Source organism: Eleutherodactylus coqui, chromosome 1 (assembly GCF_035609145.1).
Source record: "Eleutherodactylus coqui strain aEleCoq1 chromosome 1, aEleCoq1.hap1, whole genome shotgun sequence".
Lineage (NCBI taxonomy): Eukaryota > Metazoa > Chordata > Amphibia > Anura > Eleutherodactylidae > Eleutherodactylus > Eleutherodactylus coqui.
Genome location: NC_089837.1, coordinates 227,109,431 through 227,133,543, shown reverse-complemented (window position 1 = coordinate 227,133,543; position 24,113 = coordinate 227,109,431). Strand labels below are relative to the sequence as shown.

At 41.6% G+C, this 24,113-nt stretch overlaps 1 protein-coding gene across 1 annotated transcript in view; it reads right to left on the bottom strand.

Moving 5' to 3' along the window:
• Positions 1 to 24,113, bottom strand: part of MAP3K5 (mitogen-activated protein kinase kinase kinase 5) — a 143,652-nt gene that overhangs the window by 50,788 nt on the left and 68,751 nt on the right. The window contains exons 9-15 of the mRNA XM_066606130.1: positions 17,474 to 17,633; positions 15,866 to 16,019; positions 14,942 to 15,049; positions 14,472 to 14,521; positions 10,907 to 11,002; positions 9,635 to 9,716; positions 8,454 to 8,587 (exon numbers count right to left, since the gene is read on the bottom strand). Of these exons, the coding sequence (XP_066462227.1) occupies positions 8,454 to 8,587; positions 9,635 to 9,716; positions 10,907 to 11,002; positions 14,472 to 14,521; positions 14,942 to 15,049; positions 15,866 to 16,019; positions 17,474 to 17,633 (784 nt within the window). The remainder of the gene's footprint in view (positions 1 to 8,453; positions 8,588 to 9,634; positions 9,717 to 10,906; positions 11,003 to 14,471; positions 14,522 to 14,941; positions 15,050 to 15,865; positions 16,020 to 17,473; positions 17,634 to 24,113) is intronic.

The following is a 24,113-nucleotide window of genomic DNA, read 5'->3' as shown; positions in this document are numbered from 1 at the left end:
AGCAGCATGGAGGTCATTATAGAGCAGTACTGAGCAGTGTAGATGTACATCTAGGACTGGTGTGAGAAAACACTTGCAAGTTTGTGTCTCTCTGCCTTTCCTTTACTTTGCAGCTGCTTCCTCCCTCCACTTGATAGACTTCAATAAGCAGCACATTAATTGATCTCTCAGTAAGCTGATCCATCTATAGATGAATTTTAGCAGATCAGCGCAGGAGGTTGAGGGAGGAAAAGTAATTGATCATAAAGCACAGAAAGACATTTTTCTCTAGTAAGATATATTACAAAATTTCTTATGTTCACTTTTACTATGGATTTGTGCAATGTTTGTTGAAAGTACAATGCCGATATAACTTATTAATCTATTTGAGCTATGGCCTACTTTTAATGGAGCCAATACCAATAGAGCTGACTGACTTGCCATGTCCAAACCACAAAAGAACAAAGTTATAGAAAAAAAAAAGAAGTAGATTTAATTAATCCTAGAGGATTGTGTAACTATAAGTATTATACACTGGCATTACTAGCTAAAGCTATTAAATAAGTGTGTAGGGCAATGGAACATTTACTTCTTGGACCACAATCACTTCTTTATAATCTATACTAATGTACAGTATAGTTTCCATGCTTTGTATTAGCTGGATGGAATCCCGATCTGGCATTTTGCTAGGTGAGTCATACACGTCCATTCCCAAAACACTACTCTTGCACATGCGAGACTGCCAAACAATCCTTTGGCAGGAAAGTCCGTTTTCAGTCTGTTTTTATACAGGGATTCAAGAGTTGCCAACTGGAGGAAAAGAACTGGACAAGGATGATCAACTATCAACAGAGAGGCTATTTATCACTTATTGAACTACTCCTGCATATGTCCTGAAAACGTAAGAAAATGATGCAACAATGGAATTGTCTAAGCTTCCACACATCACTTTTTGTTAAGCTTCTTGTCTTACAGTGAGAGACATGTTCTATTAACCCCTTAATGACATGGCCTATTTTGAGCTTAAGGACCAAGCCTTATTTTTCAAATCTGACATCTGTCACTTTCTGTGCTAATAACTTTTGAATGCTTTTACTTATCAAGGTGATTCTGAGATTGTTTTTTCGTGACATATTGTACTTTATGTTAGTGTAAAAATTTCAGCAATAAATTTTGTCCTTATTTGGAAAAAAAATCCAAATTTACAGAAAATTTGGAAAAATTCACAATTTTCAAACTTTGAATTGTTTTCTTTGTAAGATAGAAAGTCAAACACCACAACATAGTTATTAATTAACATTTCCCATAGGCCTACTTTACACAGCAATCATTTTTTAAGTGTTATTTTACTTTTTGCAGACTCCACAAAGTATATAAATTTAGCAGTAATTTTTCACATTTACTAGCAAATTTCAAAATCTAAATTTTTTAAGGACCAATGCAGTTCAGACATAGTTTTGCCGAGCCTGTATATCAGAATCCCCCATGAATTGCCCCATTTTAAAATCAGCACCCTTCAAAGTATTCAAAATGGCATTTAGAAAGTTTATTAACCCTTTAGATGTTTTACAGGAACTAAAGGAAAGTGCATCAAAAATTAGAACAGTTCCTTTTTTCTACTGATTTTCAATATAAAACCTTTTTTTTAATATAAAACAGTAGGAGTTAGCAAAGAAACAAAACTTGGAATGTATGACCCAGATTCCGCAGTTTTTAGAAATTCCCCATATGTGGACGTAGCCTGTTGTATGGGCACATGGTAGGTCTCAGAAGGAAAGGAGCGCTTCTTGTCTTTTTGAATGCAGATTTGGCAGGAATAATTTTCAGACCCCATGTAGTGTTTGCAGTGCCCCTGAGGTAGCAGTACATTTGAAACCCCCAATAACTGACCCCATTTTGGAAACTACACCCCTCAGGGAATTTATTAAGGGGTGTAGTGAGCGGTTTGAACCCACAGATGTTTGAGGAATTTTTTTTAACAGTTTGAGTTCAATACGAAAAAATCCAATTTTTCACATAATGTTTAGCTTTAGGCCCAGATTTTCATTTTTCACCAGTGGCAGAAGGAAAAACGTACCCCATGATGCGTTACCCAGTTGCTCTCGAACACGGAAATGCCCCATATGTGGACGTAGCCTGTTGTATGGGCACATGGCAGGACTCAGAAGGATAGGAGCGCTTCTTGGCTTTTTGAATGCAGATTTTGCTAGAATAATTTTCAGACCCCATGTAGTGTTTACAGTGCCCCTGAGGTACCAGTGCATTTGAAACCCCCAACAACTGACCCCATTTTGGAAACTACACCCCTCAGGGAATTTTTTAAGGGGTGTAGTGAGCGGTTTGAACCCACAGGTATTTGAGGAATTTTTTTAACAGTTTGAGTTCAATACAAAAAAACCACATTTTTCACATAATGTTCAGCTTTAGGCCCAGATTTATATTTTTTACCAGTGGCAGAAGGAAAAAACGTACCCCATGATGCGTTACCCAGTTGCTCTCGAACACGGAAATGCCCCATATGTGGACGTAGCCTGTTGTATGGGCACATGGCAGGACTCAGAAGGATAGGAGCGCTTCTTGGCTTTTTGAATGCAGATTTTGCTGGAATAATTTTCAGAGCCCATGTAGTGTTTGCAGTGCCCCTGAGGTACCAGTGCATTTGAAACCCCCAACAACTGACCCCATTTTGGAAACTACACCCCTCAGGGAATTTTTTAAGGGGTGTAGTGAGCGGTTTGAACCCACAGGTATTTGAGGAATTTTTTTAACAGTTTGAGTTGAGAACGAAAAATTCACATTTTTCCAATAATGTTCAGCTTTAGGCCCAGATTTTCATTTTTCACCAGGGGCAGAAGGAGAAAACATAGTCCATAATGCATTACCCAATTACTCTCGAGCACGGAAATGCCCCATATGTGGATGTAAACTGTTGTTTGGGCACATGGCAGGGCTCAGAAAGAAAGGAGCGCTTTTTTTGAATGCAGATTTTGCTGGAATAATTTTCAGACACCGTGTAGTGTTTGCAGTGCCCCTGAGGTACCAGTGCATTTGAGACCCCCAACAACTGACCCCATTTTGGAAACTACACCCCTCAGGGAATTTTTTAAGGGGTGTAGTGAGCGGTTTGAACCCACAGGTATTTGAGGAATTTTTTTAACAGTTTGAGTTGAGAACGAAAAATTCACATTTTTCCAATAATGTTCAGCTTTAGGCCCAGATTTTCATTTTTCACCAGGGGCAGAAGGAGAAAACATAGTCCATAATGCATTACCCAATTACTCTCGAGCACGGAAATGCCCCATATGTGGATGTAAACTGTTGTTTGGGCACATGGCAGGGCTCAGAAAGAAAGGAGCGCTTTTTTTGAATGCAGATTTTGCTGGAATAATTTTCAGACACCGTGTAGTGTTTGCAGTGCCCCTGAGGTACCAGTGCATTTGAGACCCCCAACAACTGACCCCATTTTGGAAACTACACCCCTCAGGGAATTTTTTAAGGGGTGTAGTGAGCGGTTTGAACCCACAGGTATTTGAGGAATTTTTTTAACAGTTTGAGTTGAGAACGAAAAATTCACATTTTTCCAATAATGTTCAGCTTTAGGCCCAGATTTTCATTTTTCACCAGGGGCAGAAGGAGAAAACATAGTCCATAATGCATTACCCAATTACTCTCGAGCACGGAAATGCCCCATATGTGGATGTAAACTGTTGTTTGGGCACATGGCAGGGCTCAGAAAGAAAGGAGCGCTTTTTTTGAATGCAGATTTTGCTGGAATAATTTTCAGACACCGTGTAGTGTTTGCAGTGCCCCTGAGGTACCAGTGCATTTGAGACCCCCAACAACTGACCCCATTTTGGAAACTACACCCCTCAGGGAATTTTTTAAGGGGTGTAGTGAGCGGTTTGAACCCACAGGTATTTGAGGAATTTTTTTAACAGTTTGAGTTGAGAACGAAAAATTCACATTTTTCCAATAATGCTCAGTTTAGGCCCAGATTTTTATTTTTTACCAGGGGCAGAAGGAGAAAACGTACCCCATGATGTTACCCAACAGGGAAATGCCCCATATGTGAATCTAAACTGTTTTTAGGGCGCAGGGCTCAGAAGGGAAGGACTTAGCATGTGGCTTTATGTACAAGCTGTGCGAAGTACATCAGGGTAAAACGTCAGGGCAATAAAAAAATTAAAATTTCAGGGACGTGTGGTAGATCTTAAAACACTCATTTATACAGAGGCCGGGTTGTGTGGGGCACGTTTCACACTGGTATCTGGTGTCTTTTCTTATCCCCTGTTTGTAGCACACTCTGCACCTCTTTTGGGGCCTTCCCTTCGTCGCAGTGGAGGGAATTTCACTGAGAAAATGCTGCCCTGGTACAATTCTTGTGGCCTCGCTTCCAGAAGTACTGGGCCTCTCCCCCACCTCCTGGTCCCCAAATATTAGGTCCTTGATAACTTCCTCTTGAAATTCAAGGAATGTCCCCCTGTGGCCTGCACCTCGGAACAGCACGTAGGCATTATACAGTGCCATCTGTACGAGGTGCACGGCCAGTTTTTTGTACCACACCCGTGTTTTCCGCATGGCTCTATAGGGCTCCAGTACCTGGTCTGATAGATCGACCCCTCCCATGTACTTATTATAGTCGAGGACGCAGTCTGGTTTGGGGGTCTCTGCACTGGTACCTCGTACTGGGCAGGGGGTACTGCTGTGGCCGTGTATTGTCGTCAACATAAGGACATCCCTCTTGTCCTTATATTTAACGCACAATACATTGTCGCTGCATTGGGCCCGGCTCTCACCCCTTCTGAGCAGATGCCCAAGCAGCGTCTTAGGGAGGCTTTTTTGATTTTTCCGAACAGTGCCACATGCCACTGTTCCTCTGGAAGCGAGGCACTGAAACAGGGGGACACTGGTATAAAAGTTATCCAGGTACAGATGGTAACCCTGGTCTAATAGTGGGTGCACCAGTTCCCACACTATTTTCCCTGTTATTCCCAGCACGGGGGGGCATTCTGGGGGCTCAATTTTAGTGTCCTTCCCCTCGTAAATACGGAACTTGTGGGTGTACCCTGATGTACTTTCGCACAGCTTGTACAACTTCACACCATACCGTGCCCGCTTACTGGGCAGGTACTGGCGGAATTTTAGCCTCCCCTTGAAGTGTACCAGGGACTCGTCTACTGCAATGTTTATCTGTGGGGCATACGCCTGGGCAAACTTGGCGTTAAAATGGTCTATTACGGGCCTGATCTTATACAACCGATCGTAATTGGGGTGATCGCTGGGGGGGCACAGCTGGTTGTCATTGTAGTGCAGAAATTTTAAAATACACTCAAAGCGCGTCCTCGACATCGCCATGCGGAACATTGGGGTGTGGTACAAAATATCGGTAGACCAGTACGCCCTGATTGTTGGCTTCTTTATTAGCCCCATGGTTAGTATAAGCCCCCAAAATTTTTGTATCTCTGGTGCATCCACAGGGGTCCACTTATCGGGTCTGGCATAGCTGGAGGTGGGATTTTGTTGAATAAAATTCTGGGCGTACAAATTAGTCTGGGTAACAATGTGGGCAATGAACTCTTCTGAAAAAAAAAACTTGAAGAAGTCCTTCCCTCTGAGCCCTTCCGGATCAAATTGAATCCCTGGGTTCCCAATAAAATCAGGGATCTGGGGTCTGTAATGTTCCGGGGTACTCCAGTGAGCATCTGATGCATTGGGGTCAGTGGCGGTCCTTGGACGCCTTCTCGGGGGTGCAGGGAGCTCAGACTCGCTGGATGAGGATGAGGATGAGGAGTCGGAGAATGCCAAAAAAGTGGGGTCGTCATCACCACTACCTGAGTCCGAGTCTGATGCAATGATTGCATACAGTTCCTCTGAAGTGTACCTCCTGCGGGCCATATTTATATAAAATGGGGCACACGGGGAAAAAGTTTTATTAGATGGGACACTGCGGGATGGGGTGACCACGGGACGGGGGTCGGAAAGAACGCGGAAACTTATGTGGTGTATTCACGTAAGTGTTTTTTTTTTTTTCTTTTTTTTTTTTTTTACACAGACGAATACACTGACACAACACGGACTAACGACACACTACACACTAGACGGACTAACGACACGCTACACTAACTAATGACGGGTGACGGGACAGGTAACGAAATGGGAACAACAGGAACTTTTTTTGTTTTTTTGGGTTTTTTTTTACACAGACGAATACACTGACACAACACGGACTAACGACACGCTACACACTAGACGGACTAACTAAACGCTACACTAACTAATAACGGGTGACGGGACAGGTAACGAAATGGGAACAACAGGAACTTTTTTTGTTTTTTTGGGGTTTTTTTTACACAGACGAATACACTGACAGTACACGGACTAACGACACACTACACACTAGACGGACTAACTAAACGCTACACTAACTAATAACGGGTGACGGGACAGGTAACGAAATGGGAACAACAGGAACTTTTTTTTTTTTTTTTTTTTACACCAAGGGATACACTGACTACACGCTGCGCTACACTACACTGCTGATCGCACGCTACAGCTCACTCACTACACTTCTGATCACACACTACAGATCCCTCACTCACTACACTACACTGCACTTCTGATCACTCACTCCACTCTGCTACACTACACTGCCTGATCAATCACTCACTCCACTCACTACACTACACTGCCTGATCAATCACTCACTCCACTCACTACACTACACTGCCTGATCAATCACTCACTACACTCACTACACTACACTGCCTGATCAATCACTCACTACACTCACTACACTACACTGCCTGATCAATCACTCACTACACTCACTACACTACACTGCCTGATCAATCACTCACTACACTCACTACACTACACTGCCTGATCAATCACTCACTACACTCACTACACTACACTGCCTGATCAATCACTCACTACACTCACTACACTACACTGCCTGATCAATCACTCACTACACTCACTACACTACACTGATGACCCACTCCACTCCACTCCACTCCACTCCACTCCACTCCACTCCACTCCACTCCACTCCACTCCACTCCACTACACTCCACTACACTCCACTACACTCCACTACACTCCACTCCACTACACTCCACTCCACTCCACTACACTCCACTCCACTCCACTCCACTCCACTCCACTCCACTCCACTCCACTCCACTCCACTACACTACACTACACTACACTACACTACACTACACTCACTCCCTGCCTGCCTAATCTACACCCTTAATCGCACTTTATATTCACAGATATGACAGTAGGTGCTCTCTGTACAAGCACCGGAAACACACTGCGGTGCTTGCACATGGAGCCCCTACTGTAAACAGCGCGAAGTCCGCTGCTGCGCTGTGATTGGTCAGGGAGTTTTTCCCTGACCAATCACAGCGATCGTGGGGGAGGGACCGCTCTGATTGGTCCCCAGCCCGGATGCCTCACTTGTCTGCCGACGATATCAGCCAGGATCGCTGCTGTGTCGCCGCGATTGTCACCGCGGCGACACTTTAATGGCATGACGTACCAGGTACGTCATGTTGCGGGAAGTATCCCGCTACCATGACGTACCAGGTACGTCCAGGAGCGGGAAGGGGTTAAACATAACCTAATGTGTTAGGACAACATAATAGCATGGGCTGTTATACCAAATGCAACAAAATACAGCTTGTAAAATAGCCACTAAGGAAGAATACAGCGAGCCATAAGCCAGGCGTCCGTTCCCTCACCCCTTCACCAATAATTGACAGCCATTGTGTATACAGGCAGATACATCAGCAGCTGTCAATTATTAATGAGGAAGTGCTGGGCTCAAGATCAGAGAAAATCATACTTATGAGTTTGCTGAATGTTTTTTTAGCTGTTGGATAGATGTTTTTATCCCATTTTGTAAATAAGGGAGATGGAATATCATCTCCACAGCACCACCTATTGGAAGGCAGCATTCCTTTAAGCCGAAGTTAGACTCTTTATACAAGCCTTGTAACAATGACTGAGAATTAAAGGCAAAGCCAGACTCCATGTACAGACAGCTGTTTCAGGTTTTTTGCCCTTCATTAGTGTACAGTAGGAGTCTGGCTTTGCTAGTGAGGGGCCTGGGATGGGGGTCAGAAACGCTATATTTTCTTGTTAGGTGCACTCCCTACGGAGAAAAGATAGCGTTTCTATCCCATTTTGTATAATAGCCGAACAGAATTTTTAGGATATTACGCTGTCCTGAAATAGGACATATTCTGATGACAAATTTGCAATATGTATGAGAGAAAAAAACATTTGCCAAACAGCTAGAATGAAAAGTTAAATCCTACAGTGGGTACAAGTAAGGGAAATAAACTATTTACATTCAGATTAATATACAGTGTGACTGCTGGCTCTCCTCCAACATAATCTCCTATTGTCCCCTGCACCTTGTATTTTTACTATCAGATTTTTTTCCTTCATGGTAAGCAACATACCTACTGTCCCTCTCCGGCACCTCCTTAATAGCTATCCTGACTTGGTTACTGAGGTCACGTCCTGCATAAACCACTCCATGTGTACCTTTTCCCAACACCACTCGGTCGCCATTTTCATCATATTCATAATCAAACTATGAAAGAAAAAAATGACAAATTAGAATGCCTAAACAGGTTGTCAAAAATGAAAAAAATTGTGAGGGCACTAAATGTGGTATACTCAATGGTTCGAAACCCGTGCAGCTCAACAGATGCCACCCCATGGCTTTGAGATTTCAAGCAGAGATATGCCAGCATATCTAAGTGACTGTTGCAGTCAATCACTAGCCTCAACCGTAAATGGAATGATAATCTTGAGGTCACCAATTGGCTACAGTAGCCATGTAGGATATAAGGACACATTGCTCCAGTCATGTAGACAAATCCTGGAGACCACCAAAACAGTAAGGCTGGTGATGATAGCTTTGTTATTTTTTATTTGCGACAAATGTCAACAAGTAGTACACAACCCCACGATCTCAATAAAAAAAATAAAACAACACCACCTTCCCAACTTTTTCCTCAACCTGGTTCTATGAATACTGTAATGTGCATTTACACAGTTACATTTGTTGATTCATACAGAAACCAATACATCAATTTGGGTATATCCAATAGATTGTCCATAGTGTATAATAAAAAGTAATTTGAATGTAACAAAGACTACAAGATCATTGAATAAACAGAATTTTATGGAATGTTCACTCTATCGTCTCATATTTGGCATTCTTTTTTTTTAATATACATGATATAACAACCATAGAGTCAAATCCATGCAGTCTAGGAACGCTCTCATATTCTAGATATTACATAGCCAAGGATGACATCAGCGTTGCGAAGCATGCACACCATGTCCGTTTGAGGGGGTTTAAAATGGATTTGGGTTATATTTGGTTTATACAATACTATAGTGGACTACGCCATTGTATTCACCAAATAACATAACAGAAATGAATGGAAACCCTGTCAAACAGACACCAAATTGGTGTCTGTTTCACTTAAGACACAGGATGATTCAGTTAATTCCCGTATAATGGTTCTGTCACAATGCTGTTTTCGGCACCCATGACCGAACCCCACAACATAGTTAAAACCACTGTGGGAACACTCTCTAACAGTGTGCAAGACAGCAGTGCACTTACTTCTAGGGAATCTCCATCACAGTCCACTTCATCAGTGTTTTTACCTTGGTCTTCAGTGATGCTATTCACCATATCAAAGAACCTAAAAAGGAGAAAAAAAAAATAGTGACATCCAATCAAAATAGATAAAAAATATTCCCAATGAAAAAAGCAATATAAAGAAACATTTATACATAGTTATTAAAGAAAATGTAAACTTGCATATATAAAAGTGCTTTTGATACACAAGACATTTATCATTAAGTAAGTAGAAGCAATTAAATGGCATATTGAAGTTGAGATAATGCTAGCTATATACATTAGCTATAGTAGCTGTCTGTCGATTGATTGTTTGTTAGACAGCTATTCCTTCCAACTCCCCCTACTGCCAAGCATACATGTGTTAGCAATAGGGAGAGGGGAATAGATTGCTGCCAGACAACTCTGTTAACAGCTGATCTTTCCTTTAGAACAAAAGGATTGAGTATGTTGAACTCAAACTACCCGATCATTTGACAGCAAATGTCTTGCGAAAGAATGGAGAGTCTCGTCACCTCCCATACACATTAGATAGTTGACAGGTTCAGCAGACATTCATCTATTGTGTATGACTACCTTTAAGGCCCATTGAGACACAACGATTGCTCAAAAGATGTCTTTTAAACGAGAATCATTGTATCCATTTACAGCGTAAGGTGATTGCTCAAGTGTTGAGCGATCACCTTGTGCTCCGAACGGGGGATGGTGAAGACAAGCGGGACTGCTTGTCTTCTGTATCCAGCTGTTCGCCGCTCGGAGCGACCCGCTGTTATACAGCTGAGCACTCTGAGCGGAGGATGCAGAAGACAAGCTGGGTGGCCTCACTTGTCTTCTGCATCCAGCTGTTTTCTGCTTGAAGTGCTTGGCTGTTATACAGCCGAGCGCTCCAAGCAGGGTATGGAGAACAGCGCTGGACAGCTTTGTTTTTCATAACCCGCCTGTCATCAGGGAGCGGGATACAGCTGAAACAATAGTATCAGCTGTATCCCGCTGTGAATTCCTGATAACTTATCACTGATGTTTCAGCATGCTGAAAGATCAGCGATGACTTAACGAAAACTGCACGATGTCAGTGCAGATAGACACAATGATTATCGCTCAAAAGACGGCTTTTGAGCGAATTTTGACCGATAATCGTTGTGCCTAAATGGGCCTTATGGCTCTGTGCAGCATGTGTCAGAGATATACATTAAGAATACTTCCTGGCCTATATCTTCAACAATATGCTCAGTACAATAGAAATATTGTACATACTTTTTACAGTGAAGTTCTGTACAGAAGTAGAGCTGGAAGTCATCAGAGTTGTGCAGCACATACAGAAAACAGCACCTTTCTTCAAACTTTGAAATGCTGAGAGAGAGAGATTGTGTCAGAAAACAATTTTAGATTTACATAAATATTGTTTAAATTATGAGTCAATTTTACATAGAAGCAACCTGAGCAATAAAGTCTCAATAACTGCAAACATTTGCGCAAGTCTCAAACTTTTCAATGTCAAAATGGTAAGTTTTAATTGATATTTACGGTAAGTTTTTAACAAGATCATAAAAAGAAATGGCACAATTGCCAGATACATTGCACCACAGGGCACACATGTATAGACATATGCATTACTTATTGAAGTCTCCAATCAGAGACTAGAAATATTAATGTTTTTATAATAACTTTTGAAACCAGACAAGACACAAATACACAATGAGCCCGATGAGCAAAGGGATATATTGGCTGCATATTCTGGGTGATCTCATTCCCTTACAATATGTCTAAGCTCCCATGTAAAGGAAGGGATGGTTACAGAGGAAAGAAACTTATGATGAAATAAACACTATAACCCAAAACAATTACAATTAATTTCAATTTCAAAATGAAATTGACATAGCCTGTAAAACATTTACAGTCAAACCTCTAATTTCATTGGTAATCCGTCCGAAAGCAATGGGCCAAACTTAAAACCAATGAAACTCGAGGCAATTATTTCCATAGGAATCAATGTAAATCCGATGACTTCATTCTAGACATTCCAAAAAAAACACACCAAACCACATTCTTGTTTAGCGTTTAGTGCTGCGCTAAACGCTGTACAACGCTTCCATTCATTTCAATGGAGCTGTTCAGCGATGCCTGTTTTACCTTTGGCCGTTTTTGGCCCTGCGTCGCCCATTGAAATGACTGGGTAGCGGTTTCAGAGTTGCCGAAAATGCCAGCAGCGCTAAATGCCCTAGCTACACTACCTGAGAGAAAAAAAAAAAATCAATACTTACTTTGTAGGGGGCGTCGTTGTCCTGGGGGCCGCTCTCTCGAACAGGCTGCTGGGCACTTGTCAAGCCGGCAAAGCATCTTGCTAGTGACGGATTGAAATCCTCCGCCTCCTGCAAGAGACTGTTCTGATTGGCTGAGTGGCAGCCTGCTCAGTCAATCGCAGCCAGTGCTGGATGCTCCAATCACAGCCAATCATGCATGAGTGGCTGTGATTGGAACAATCTATGAATGGCTATGATTGGAGCATCTGTGGGCTGCATCAGCAGAGCGGAACTAGAAGCAATCAAGGAAACTAGAGGCGAAATTCTAACTTGTAAAAAGGGCGAAACTGGAAACCAGTGAAAGCAGAAGACAACGAAACTAGAGGTTTGTCTGTATATGGAAGCCATGAGGAACAGATTTCCCTGTGGCTGCCCTGATCTCTGTAGGGGAACTCCTCACTAGCTTCTTGCTGCCTGGATCACGGGCCTCATCAAGTCCAGTCAGATACCCATATTGCAGAGATGTATGTTTTATTCTGAAAGTATGTGATGTTTCAGAGAAAAGTTTAAAAAAACATCTGGGAACAGGGAGAGGAATTATGGGGGTCGCCTTCCATACGGATTGGCTGCATTGACAGGTCTCTCCATAGCTGTGTATAGGAAGACCAGGAAATCTAGCTGATCTGGGAAAGGAGAAGTCAGTGGGAAGCACCCCCAAGACTCTCATCTCTTTTATGATGGCTTTTTAACCGCTTAAGGACATGGCCCTTGCTTTTCCCCCCCATTTTCGTTTTTTCCTCCTCCCATTTAAAAAAATCATAACGCTTTTATTTATCCATTCACATAGATGTCTGAGGACTTGCTTTTTTGCGGGATGAGTTGTATTTTTCAGCGGTACTATTTAATGTACCATATAATATACTGAAAGACTTCTAATGGGAAAAAAAGCGAAATTCTGCCATCTTTGGGTGCCTCTTGTTTCTACAGTGTACAAACCAACAAAAATGAGATAACTATATTCTATGGGTCAGCGCGATTACTACGATACCAAATTTATAGGTTTTTTTTTGCTGTACTTTATTTTTTTCAAAGATATTTAAATTTTTTACATTCTTTTCTGTCGCCATCTTCTGACAACTATAACTATTTTTTTGTTGACATATTTGTGTGAGGGCCTCATTTTTGCAGGACGTTCTGTAGCTTCCATTGGTACCATTCTGGAGTACATACGACTTTTTAATCTCTTTTTATTATATTCATTTCTTGAAGACAGGGTGACCAAAAAAGGTTAATTCTGGCGTTATTTATTTATTTTTTTCTGACAGTGTTCACCACCCGGGGGAAATAATTTAGATTTTATTATAAGTATGGCACAATTGGGGGGATTTTTAAAAGTTTATAACTTTAAAACTTTAAAAACTCTATAATGTGGAGGTCTAAGACAGCATGAAGCTAATGACGGTTGTCCTGTAAATTACCCTCTTGTACATGTGGCCTCTTTGGGCTTTAGTGACCAAGCTATTATTTTGTTTCATTTTCCATCCTTACATTCCAAGAGCCATACACGAGAACATTTGCTCTTTATGTTTATGTAAGAAACTAACATAGTATGAAGTGGCAGTGTTCATGCTCAACTACCTCTCCATGAAAACTCCTCCTCACCATAGGATTGGGTCCTCTGATCTACCACTTAGGTAGAAGAGTCCCAATAATCTGACATTTAATCCCTTTCCATTGGGTAGGTGATAAAGGTCATCAGCTGGAATACTTTTATTTATGCTTGGATGTGAACAAAGGGGGCAAGAAACACCATATAACTCAAAACTAACTTTACTCAGTATTTATTAGGGCTCATTCACATTAGTGAATTGTATTCTGTTCTGTTATGGGAGCAGGCAAATGGCAATAGTCACACAGATCCATCTTATGATTGAACCGAATGGGGCCTGTTCAGTTTCTGTCTGGCATTTTACAGGACAAAAACAGCACTGCATACGGCTCTATTTTGTCCAGCATTATAATGGAAGTGTCGAAGGTATCCACCAATGCTGATGTGAACACGCCCTAACAGATTTAATTATGGTGGCAGTAATTAGTTGCATCCTTCCATTTGAGGCTGCATTCAGACGAACGTATATCGGCTCGGTTTTCACCCCGAGCCGATATACGCTGTCTTCGTGTGCAGGGGGGGGGGGGGGGGGGAATGGAAGAGCCAGGAGCAGGAACTAAGCTCCCGCCCCCTCTGCCTCCTCTCCGCCCCTCTGCACTATTTGCAATGGGGAGAGGCGGGCCGGGGGCGGGGCTAAGTACCGATAATTAGCCCCGCCCCCATTCCGCCTATCCCCATTGCAAATAGTGCAGAGGGGCAGAGAGGAGGCAGAGAGGGGGCGGGAGCTCAGTTCCTGCTCCTGGCTCTTCCATCCTCCCCCCCCCCCCCGCCTGCACACGAGGACAACGTATATCGGCTCGGGGTGAAGACCGAGCCGATATACGTTTGTCTGACTGCAGCCTAAGGGTGAGAGTCTAAAAGTAGGGGTATTTTTACACATTCAATCACATTTATATGCATAAAAACATACCTTACGCCTCTTATGGAAGATGCACTGAAATTCCACTCATGGAATCCTTTCTAAAACAATAATAGACAATAACAAAAATGAATGCATGGGAGAGCTCTGCTGAGATCACATTTTTGAGAAATCAACACAATATAACAAGAGTGAAGGGAAAACACCCCAAGGCAATACTCTATAAATCTGAAGAGAGTTTGAAAATTATTTTTGCAATTTATCATTTTTTTCACAGCGCTCATGAGGAACAAAAAATAATATAGGTCCATGCACTTCTGAAAGTTGCCCCGTGTGTTTTGGGAGTAGTTTTAATTAATTGACTAATCAGTCAAGTTTCTATTTGTTCACTGGACCGTTACTTATAATCCATTATGTCTCATGTCCATTTTAAATGCAATGACATTACACACAATTGGCACTGGATAGGTTTTAATCAGAAAGACTAATTTATACAAAAGTGTTTGATTCCATATGATTACCTTATCATCAGGAAGCACATGCCAAATAGAAATGGTTTTCTCCTCAGTTTCAATGTTGATTGACAGATAGGATGGCTGATAAATCTTTGTAGGTTCCAGGATCAAGACCTAAACACAATGTTAAAAGCACTGATAAACACACATAAAAAAGGCCTTATGGCTTTCTAAGTTACTAGAATGTATTGCCCATTTGGGACCGAAGCTAGAGCTGAGGGCCAATACACAGAGGGATGCTTGCTACAGATACACAGGGATAGCATATTCAACTTCTGCAGAGAAAATTACAACATGCTGGTGGCTTCTCTCAATGAAAAGAGCAGAGTGTAGAAGAGGGCTTCCCATTATCAGAAGCCCCTGTCATCAAAGAGGTGTTGTTTCTATTCTAGCGAAAAGGGCTTGTCCAAACTCGATAACCTGTAATGGACAGCCCAATGTCTCACAAACACAACACCATCTCAGTGAAGTTCTGATGCTTTTGTCTTCATATGATCGCCAAGTTAAAACATGTTGTGAATCCAAGTTATATTAAGAGCTGTTCACATCAGAAACAATCATGTGCTAGGTCTACATTTTCCAGCTATTGCACCAATCATCGGATTAGCTAAAAAATGGGCAGGCGATGGGGTTTTATTCCCTACTTAATTTTACCTTTAAAATTGATATTGGATTTTCAAAACTGATCTTATAAAGAGAAGTTAATTGAACATTAGCTACAACATCTACAATATTGGGCTGAGCTTTCCATAGTTATCCTATGGAAAGGGTTTCATGTGTTACCCACACACGGGTTATCACCCGCGGATAATGCAATGAAGAATCCCCGTGGACAGGAGGCCTTATGTATTTAAACTTGATCATATAATTAGTATGAATTGCTCTTCATCTATAAACCTTGCACATAAATATTGGTTGACCTATACTTACTGGAAATCGCACAACGGACACATCTTTATTTGTAGATTCAACTAGAAAATCCATCCAAAAATCAACAAGTTCTTGTTTAGATGCAGGTTTCTCCAAATTTGGTTTCTTAAATTTTTGGTAAATCAGAATAGTCTCCACCACAGAGTTTGAGTACCTAAAATATGATTAAATACATCTAATTGACAAACTGACCAACATTGTCACTAATGCAACTATTTTTTTCCTTCTGAATATATGTAATGTATAGTTATATTTGAAAACATGTGTTCATTAGTAGGATACAATTTGGACCACAAAAAAAATTAATTATTGGTATGGAAGGCGAAACGAATTGTACTACAGACAATGGAAGTAAAATATGCCTTGAGAAGAAAATGCAAGCACTGGAAGATGTTAATTCTTGACAAGGATCAATGGAAATCCTCCATTTGTACATTATTTTAACATGCAATAAATGCATCTACTATAGGCTCTATAAAAACAATATTCACTAAACTAGAAGGCAGCTGGGCGCAGTAGAAACATGTTTGGTATCCTGTGTTAGATTATGTGCTGCTGCACAATGACAAAAGAACTCATTTACAAGCAGCACCTTATTTTCAATGCTTTGATAGGTCAGTCTCTATAAAAGAACATTGACTTGAATATTATTGAATTGCCTACCCATCAAAAAATGAACAGGGTATCATTCTTGTGGAACGCAGCCGCATATACTCTTAACTAGAAGCAATGCTTCTAGAGGAGAATATGGTTCCTCATACAGGCAGCATACTGCAGGCACTTGGATTGGCTACTAGTCAGTTTAACATACCTGTAGGGAACTGTGTGTTGCCATAAAGAGTCTGGAACTGGTTAAAGAGGTTGCCCACTAATAAACTATTAATGGCCTATCCTCAGAAGGTCAACAGGTGTCAGCCGCATGGGACCCCCACTGGTCTGGTGTTTGTTGGGCCGATGTGCTCATGCATGGAGCCAAATTCCATAAAAAGCACACAGCTCTATTTCTAATGCAGTGACCAGACCCCTAAGCTTGTCCACTACAGAGGGAACAGAACTGTCTGCTTCCACGGCATTGCCGCAATAAAGATTTATAAAATAAATTAAAAAAAAAAAAAAAAAAAATCGCTTAGCCAAACATAGCCAGGGCTTCCAGGAGGCGGGGATTTTTCAATCCCCGGCCAGAAGATGAAGGAAATCAGTGCCGGGACCCAGAGAGAAGCTGTGTCGGAGAGTGCTTCTAAGGTGATGTAGGATTTTTGAAATTTTTTTCTGCAGCTAGGGCTTAGATTATAGCTTTGACAGTAGGATTTTTCTACTGTCAAAGTTGCATCGCACCGCACGCAAATCGCATTTTTGTGAATGCAACAAGGAGGAAGGCTCCATAGGGTAACATGGATTTCAAAACCTTGTGTGTCACGGGCATAACGCCGGACCTGTGAGGTTTTTGTGTTAGATTGTTGCATACTACAAAACATGGCATGTGTGAAGAAACTCATAGGAAAGCATGGGCCTCACATACATGCGATTTGTAGCAATGCAACAAAATCACGCGACTTTGCCGAACGTGTGAAGGCCTTAAGATCACATAATATATAAACAATAACTTACCATGCAGGTGTCTTCATCTTAAAAAGTTTTTCTGCAGCCTGGACTACTTTTGTGGGGTCATTTGCTAAGATACTAGCTCCCATATAATATCCAACATCCCAGTAACTTTGGAGTTTCTCCAGGTTTCCCTTTTTACCCAGCAAACTGCTAATTTTCACTCCTGTTTGAAGACATAAAACAAAACAGATTACATTTGTTATCAACAAAGTCAAGTAGTGCTTGAATCATGAACTCTTCACAATTTTCCATATTTCTGCTTATATTTGACTTAAGACTACATTAGATTTTCACGTAAGCCATAAAGGATTCAAAAATATTAGCCTTAATCACTTATTTGAGGGAAAGGATCTAATATCACATCTGAGTATGACAAAGGTATGGGAATCTTTAGGATTAGCAGATAATTTGAAGATGAAATTAGAGTCAGGTGTTTTTAGTCAATGTGATGACAATCAGGTGCGAGTGGGTGATGGGTTTATTTAAAGGACAGGGATCTATCAAAGTCTGATCTTCACAACACGTTTATGGACATGAAGTATGGCATGAACAAATAAGATTTGAGGACCTCAGTAGAAGAGTTGTTGATGCTCATCATGGGGGAAAAGTTTATAAAACCATCTCTAAAGTGTTTGGACTCAACAATCCAGTCAGATTATGTACACATGGAGGAAATTTAAGACCATTATTACCCTTCCCAGGAGTGGTCAACCAACAAAGGTCATGCCAAGAGCAAGGCGAGGTCACAAAGGAACCCAAGGTAATATCTAAGCAACTAAAGGCCCTTCTCCTTTAGGTAATGTTAATGTTCATGAGCCCACCATCGGGAGACACTGAACAACAATGGTGTTCATGAAAAAATTGCAAGGAGAAAGTCTTTGCTGTGCAAAGAGAACATTGCTGCCCATCTGCAGTTTGCTAAAGATTACCTGGACAAGCCAGAGGGCTACTGGTACAAGGTTTTGTTGATGAAGTAGATCAAAATGCAGCTCATTTGCCTAAATACAAAGAGTTATCTTTGGAGATAGAAAAACACTACATTACAGCATACAAACCTCATAACATCCGTGAGTGGTTGTAGTATTATTGTCTGGGCCCGATTTGCTGCATTTGGGCCTAAATTGCTTGCTATCATTGATGGAACAATACATTCTAAATACCACCAGCAAATTCTAAATAAAAATTACATATCATCTGTTCATTAGCTGAATCTCAAAAGAACGTGGGTCATGCAGCTAGACAACAACCCAAAGAAAGTCGTTCTACAGAAGAATGGTTAAAGAAGAAAAAAGTCAAAGTTTTGACTTGGCCAAGTCAAAAGTCCCAACTGCTGGGTGCTGTACATGCATAAGTCTTATGACTGATCAGCCCCAGGCTAGCATTCCATTTTTTTCTGTTTGACATAGCAAAAACAGAATTACTGATGCAGATTTAAGCAGAGAATAAAATGTATGTTAAAGGGAATTAGCCATAGACTGATGGAACCACATAAAGACCTGTGCAGCATATGATGACAAATTGCCTCCTCAGTTGCCTCGACTTTTAACGCATTTTTCAAAATGCAAAGAAATCACAATAAAAAGTGTATCTGCACTTTTCAGTAGTAAAAAAACTCTCCAGGTATAAACCTGCTAGACCTGTGTTAAAAGGACACATTTTCATCAGGTCTGTCTACTGACTATTCTATTCCTTCCAGCCAAAGTACCATAATTGAACATAAACCTTCTAAAACAACCAACACTTACTATGGTAATAGCAGCCTTTGGAGTTATCCAGGTTTCAGTCTAGATGACAAGAGGTTGAAGATGCAATGTGTATGTACTGTAGTCTTAAAGGGGTTGTCTCGCGAAATCAAGTGGGGTTATACACTTCTGTATGGCCATATTAATGCACTTTGTAATATACATCGTGCATTAAATATGAGCCATACAGAAGTTATTCACTTACCTGCTCCATTGCTAGCGTCCTCGTCTCCATGGTTCCGTCTAAATTCGCTGGCGGCTTGCTTTTTTAGACGCGCTTGCGCAGTCCGGTCTTCTGCTCTCAGCACGAGCCGCTTCAGCCTGCTAGCCGCTACAGCTCTTCTGCGCATGCTGTGCCGCACGCTGCGCATGCTGTGCCGGGGGGGGGGGGGGGTGCGGCCGCTCGGCCGGGGGGGCCTTCGTCTGTTGTCAGGGGTCTAGCGCCGGTTACCTGCTGCCTGGCGGTGGGTGACTGTGTGCCGTGGTCGGCGGCTGCGGTGGGTCCGGTCGGCGGCTGCGGGGCGTCTGGTTGTCAGGAAGACACAGCTGGTAGCGTCTCGGGAGCGCGCACGTCGGGCTACAGCAAGCGACGGGAAAAAAGCCGGCGGCCATCTTGGGGAAATTTTTATAAGTTCCTGAAACGCTGGAACTCTAAGTACAAACCGGCTAGAAAAGTCATTTACAGGGGGGCTTAGTAATGTTTGCTTAATTAGGGGGACTGGGCAAAAAAATAAAAAATTCACTGCTTCCTCGAGACAACCCCTTTAAAGCCCATTTACCCACACAGATCATCTTTCAAAAGATTGAAAGATCAGTGATAGTTTTGCATAAAGTACTAATAGGCACTAATTGTTATTAGTACTTTATCAGCTATATTTGCATGCAAATGACCTTCTGGGAGCTGTTGCAGAACTCAGCGGGTGGCCTGAGCTCTGTAATTAGCTCCATCGTTCAGGCATGGGCTGCTAAGAGAAAACAATTTAATCTCTAGCTCCTCGATGAGAATTCAGCACTATGGACAGCACACAGTGTGCGGTCCTGCTTATCAGCGGTTTTGCCGGAAGATGAACTAAAAAACAGAACTAAAAAACCTTAATTTGGCAGAAAACTGAAATATAGGCACATTTAGACAAGGATTATCGCTCAAAAGCCTTCTTTTAAGCGATAATTGTTAGGTCTAAATGTGTCTTTAGACAGAAGTTGCCTTAATTGTTGAAGAACTGCTGAATAATCATCTGATGAACAACTATTTCGAAGATGCATCCACACACAATTTAATCTATAGTGCCATAATGCAGCGCTCCAGACTAAATTACTTAGGGGCCACTGATCATTAAGCAGAAAAATATGCTAAATCAAAGTGTTAATGACCACTTGTCAGTCTTTCCACGCGTGACGCGCGAGTTAAATGCAGAGCCTGATTGCACCTGTCAATGTCAGTTACCGACTCTTAGCTCCGCCCCTGATCACATCACGGTGACATCATCACAAGTCCTTTATCCTTGTGCACTGAATAAGGGATTATGGGTGGACTACATCCCCCACAAACCCCTGCGGCCTCAGTTGCTATGGATACAGCAGTACTCAGTCTGGCAATTGTTTGTTGTGAGACAGTGGGACACCTGTGTGGAGACTCCAATAAATGATACTTCACAAATGTACACATACATAGCTTGTGTGCTGACAGGACCTGTGATGTCACTGTCATGTGATCAGTCACATGTAGAGATGAGCGAGCGTACTCGCTAAGGCAAACTACTCGAGCGAGTAGTGCCTTATGCGAGTACCTGCCAGCTCATCTCTAAAGATTCGGGTGCCGGCGGGGGAGAGTGGTGAGTTGCGGGAGTGAGCAGGGGGGAGAGAGAGATTTCCCCCCCGCACCCAAATCTTTATAGACGAGCGGGCAGGTACTCGCATAAGGCACTACTCGCTCGAATAGTTTGCCTTAGCGAGTACGCTCGCTCATCTCTAGTCACATGGTCTCTGAGCTGAATGAGTCATTATGGGCGGACTATATCCCCTACAAACCCCCGAGACCTCCATTGCTATGGATACAGCAGTACTCAGTCTGGCAGTTTGTAGCTTGACACTTATGTGGAGACTCAAATAAATGATACCTTACAAATGTACACATAGGTAGCTGGCAGTGCATATTGACCAACAACATTGAAGCAAGGTCTTTCAAAACTATCTTCACATCTTCGGAAGGTGATGATATGTTATCTCAAGTGCTAATGCTGTCAACATCAGTTCAGCCTTCATCTAATCGCCATGTAGCAAAGCTCTGTGTGTGTGTAAGATGTGCATGTAGCAGAGCTGTGTGTGCGTGTGTGAGAAAAACATGCATGTAGCAGAGCTGTGTGGTGCATCACGCCACCAGAAACACTGGTACTATAATTTTCTAACTACTAGTTGGTAAGTTTAAACACATATTAAAGTTGTTAAATAACCACATAACGACCTCTTAAAGTTTTTTGTTTTTATTTTAAACCCACTGTACTATAAAATCACAGACACCTGAGTGTAATCACACTAATTATTTAAAGCGGGGCCACCGCAGGGAACACTGTTGCTACTGGGGCCACCGATATAGGGAGTCACTATTACTACACAGGGCGGATTTCCTCCGGTATTTATATTAGCTGTAGCAGCAAAATAGATGAGGTTTTGAAAATCTTATCCACACACTGGAAAAAAATCTGCACAAAACCCATGTGGATGTGATCCAGGATTAAATTCTGCAACATTTTAATTTTAAATATAATGTATATCAATAGCCCATCTAGTGCTCCAGTGTGCCTCCTTTTTTTTTTTTAATGTCCCTGTTCGGTTTAGAACGACGGAGGTAAGAATCATAGGTTGTGATAAGCCACAGCCCTAACCCCTTCCTTGAACACAACCCCCTGTCCCACTTTGGGGCTCCTGAGAAACTTTTGCTTCAAAAAGGTCTCCAATGCTGAACCACTCTACAGTTTGGGAACCACTGGCTTAGCGTATAGCATGTCTGCTATATTTAGAGGCTGACTGTAAAAGGCAAGACGACTGAAAAAAAAACTTGTCACTATTTGCAAAATCGTATTACCATTTAAGTCACCATATGAAGTCCATTGAAAGATTTGTTTCTTCTTCACCATACGTTATGTATAGCTAATCTGACAATCATAAAAGCACTGAAGAGCTTTTGCATGAAAGAGTTAAAGGAATATAAATTAGTGTATTCAACAGAAATGACCGACTTCATCCAGATAGTGATAGTGTGTCATCAGTTAGCTAAAACCATTACATATTGGTAAATTTCAACCAACAGACACTCATTATGTTTGAAATCATTAATTTTCGTCAACTTGAATCTAATGTGATTGAGCAGCCTAAGACACTGTCTTGCCCTATCATGTTCAAGTTCCAGGGATGACCCAAGAGACTCTAAAAAGTTTGGAGGAAATTAGATGACCAAATCTAATCAAAGCTCAATTTTACGTTTTTGACTACTGCTAGACCTTTAAAGTACAGCTGTGTTTTTACTTGTTGAAGGAGAAGGAATTACATAGATCCAATCAAAGAAAATAGAGTTGTGTCTTCCATCTGCACAGCATTAAATTATTTTGTAATTCTTGCCTGGCACGTCTTGCTGCTGTTACTGCCAATAATACATTTCCTTCCCATAATCGCTGTCAAATCAAAAAAACTAACTGCATTTATAGCTTGAAAACACAACTCATTGACACATAGTAGTTGATAGAACAAAAAGGGAGTTAGCATTTTTTTAAAGCTTTAATTCCACGAGTTAAACTCCATATAATAAGAAAATAAATTGTTAAAAGATTGTACAATTTTAAGTTACAATGGCTGAGAAAAGACCATTGTAAAACAAAACAACTTCAGGCATGCACCTCTTCATACATTACATCTTGTGTCTGCAGGAATCATAGTTAGGTCTCCTTCAGATGGCAGTATTGTGAACTGTGCCCAAGAATCAGGAATGTAACTGGCATCAGGCAGCCATGAACCCCAGTCTGTGTGCTGTCTGACCTGCAGGGGCAGTGCAGATTGCATGTCCTATTGTCGTTGGTCAGATGGACCGGAATAGAGCATGCAACAGTTATTTACACATGCACCATTGGTCCGTGACAACTCACCCAAGTGAATAGCCTCAAAGGCTTCTCTGGAAAATACAGACATCACACAGACATAAAATACAACAGTCTGAATAAAGCCTAAAGGCCCATTTACATGGAGCAATGATCACTAAAAACAAAAAAAACGTTAAAAGGCGATCGTTTTAGCGATAATCGGTGAGTGTAAATGTGTGCCCACTGTGCACTGCTAGCTGATCATTAAATTCAGTCCGACCTAAAAATCGTCGTTCAGCCTTATCAGCAGCTCTCTACTGGAGAACAAAGGATCTGAGCGCAGATAATAGCCTTCGGGCTATAAACTGCATTCAGCTAAAGGCCCATTTACACCAGCCGATTATCGCTAAAAAAACAACGCTAATCGGCGATTGTTTTAGCGATAATCGGTGCATGTAAATGTGCGCCCATCCTCTGATTCTTAAATTTAGCCCAACATAAAAATCGTCCATCACTTTTATCAGTAGTTCTCAGCAGGCAGTGCTGATATCATTGTTTCCCCGTGGAGAGCAAAGGATCCGAGGTCAGATAATAGCCTCAGGCTATTAGCCTGTGCTCAGGGAAGGCTTCATTTGCATACCTAATTGGTATTTAAGTAGCTGAGTAGCTACTTAAACACCAATTAATTTTTATGCAAAATGATCGCTCAAAGCTGTCACTCAAATGATCGTTTTGAGTGATCTTTGAGCGATCATTGGCCCATGTAAATGGGCCTTAAGACTGGTATCTTTATGGACTCACCCCAAAGTACTTTCTAATATGTAGCCTAGG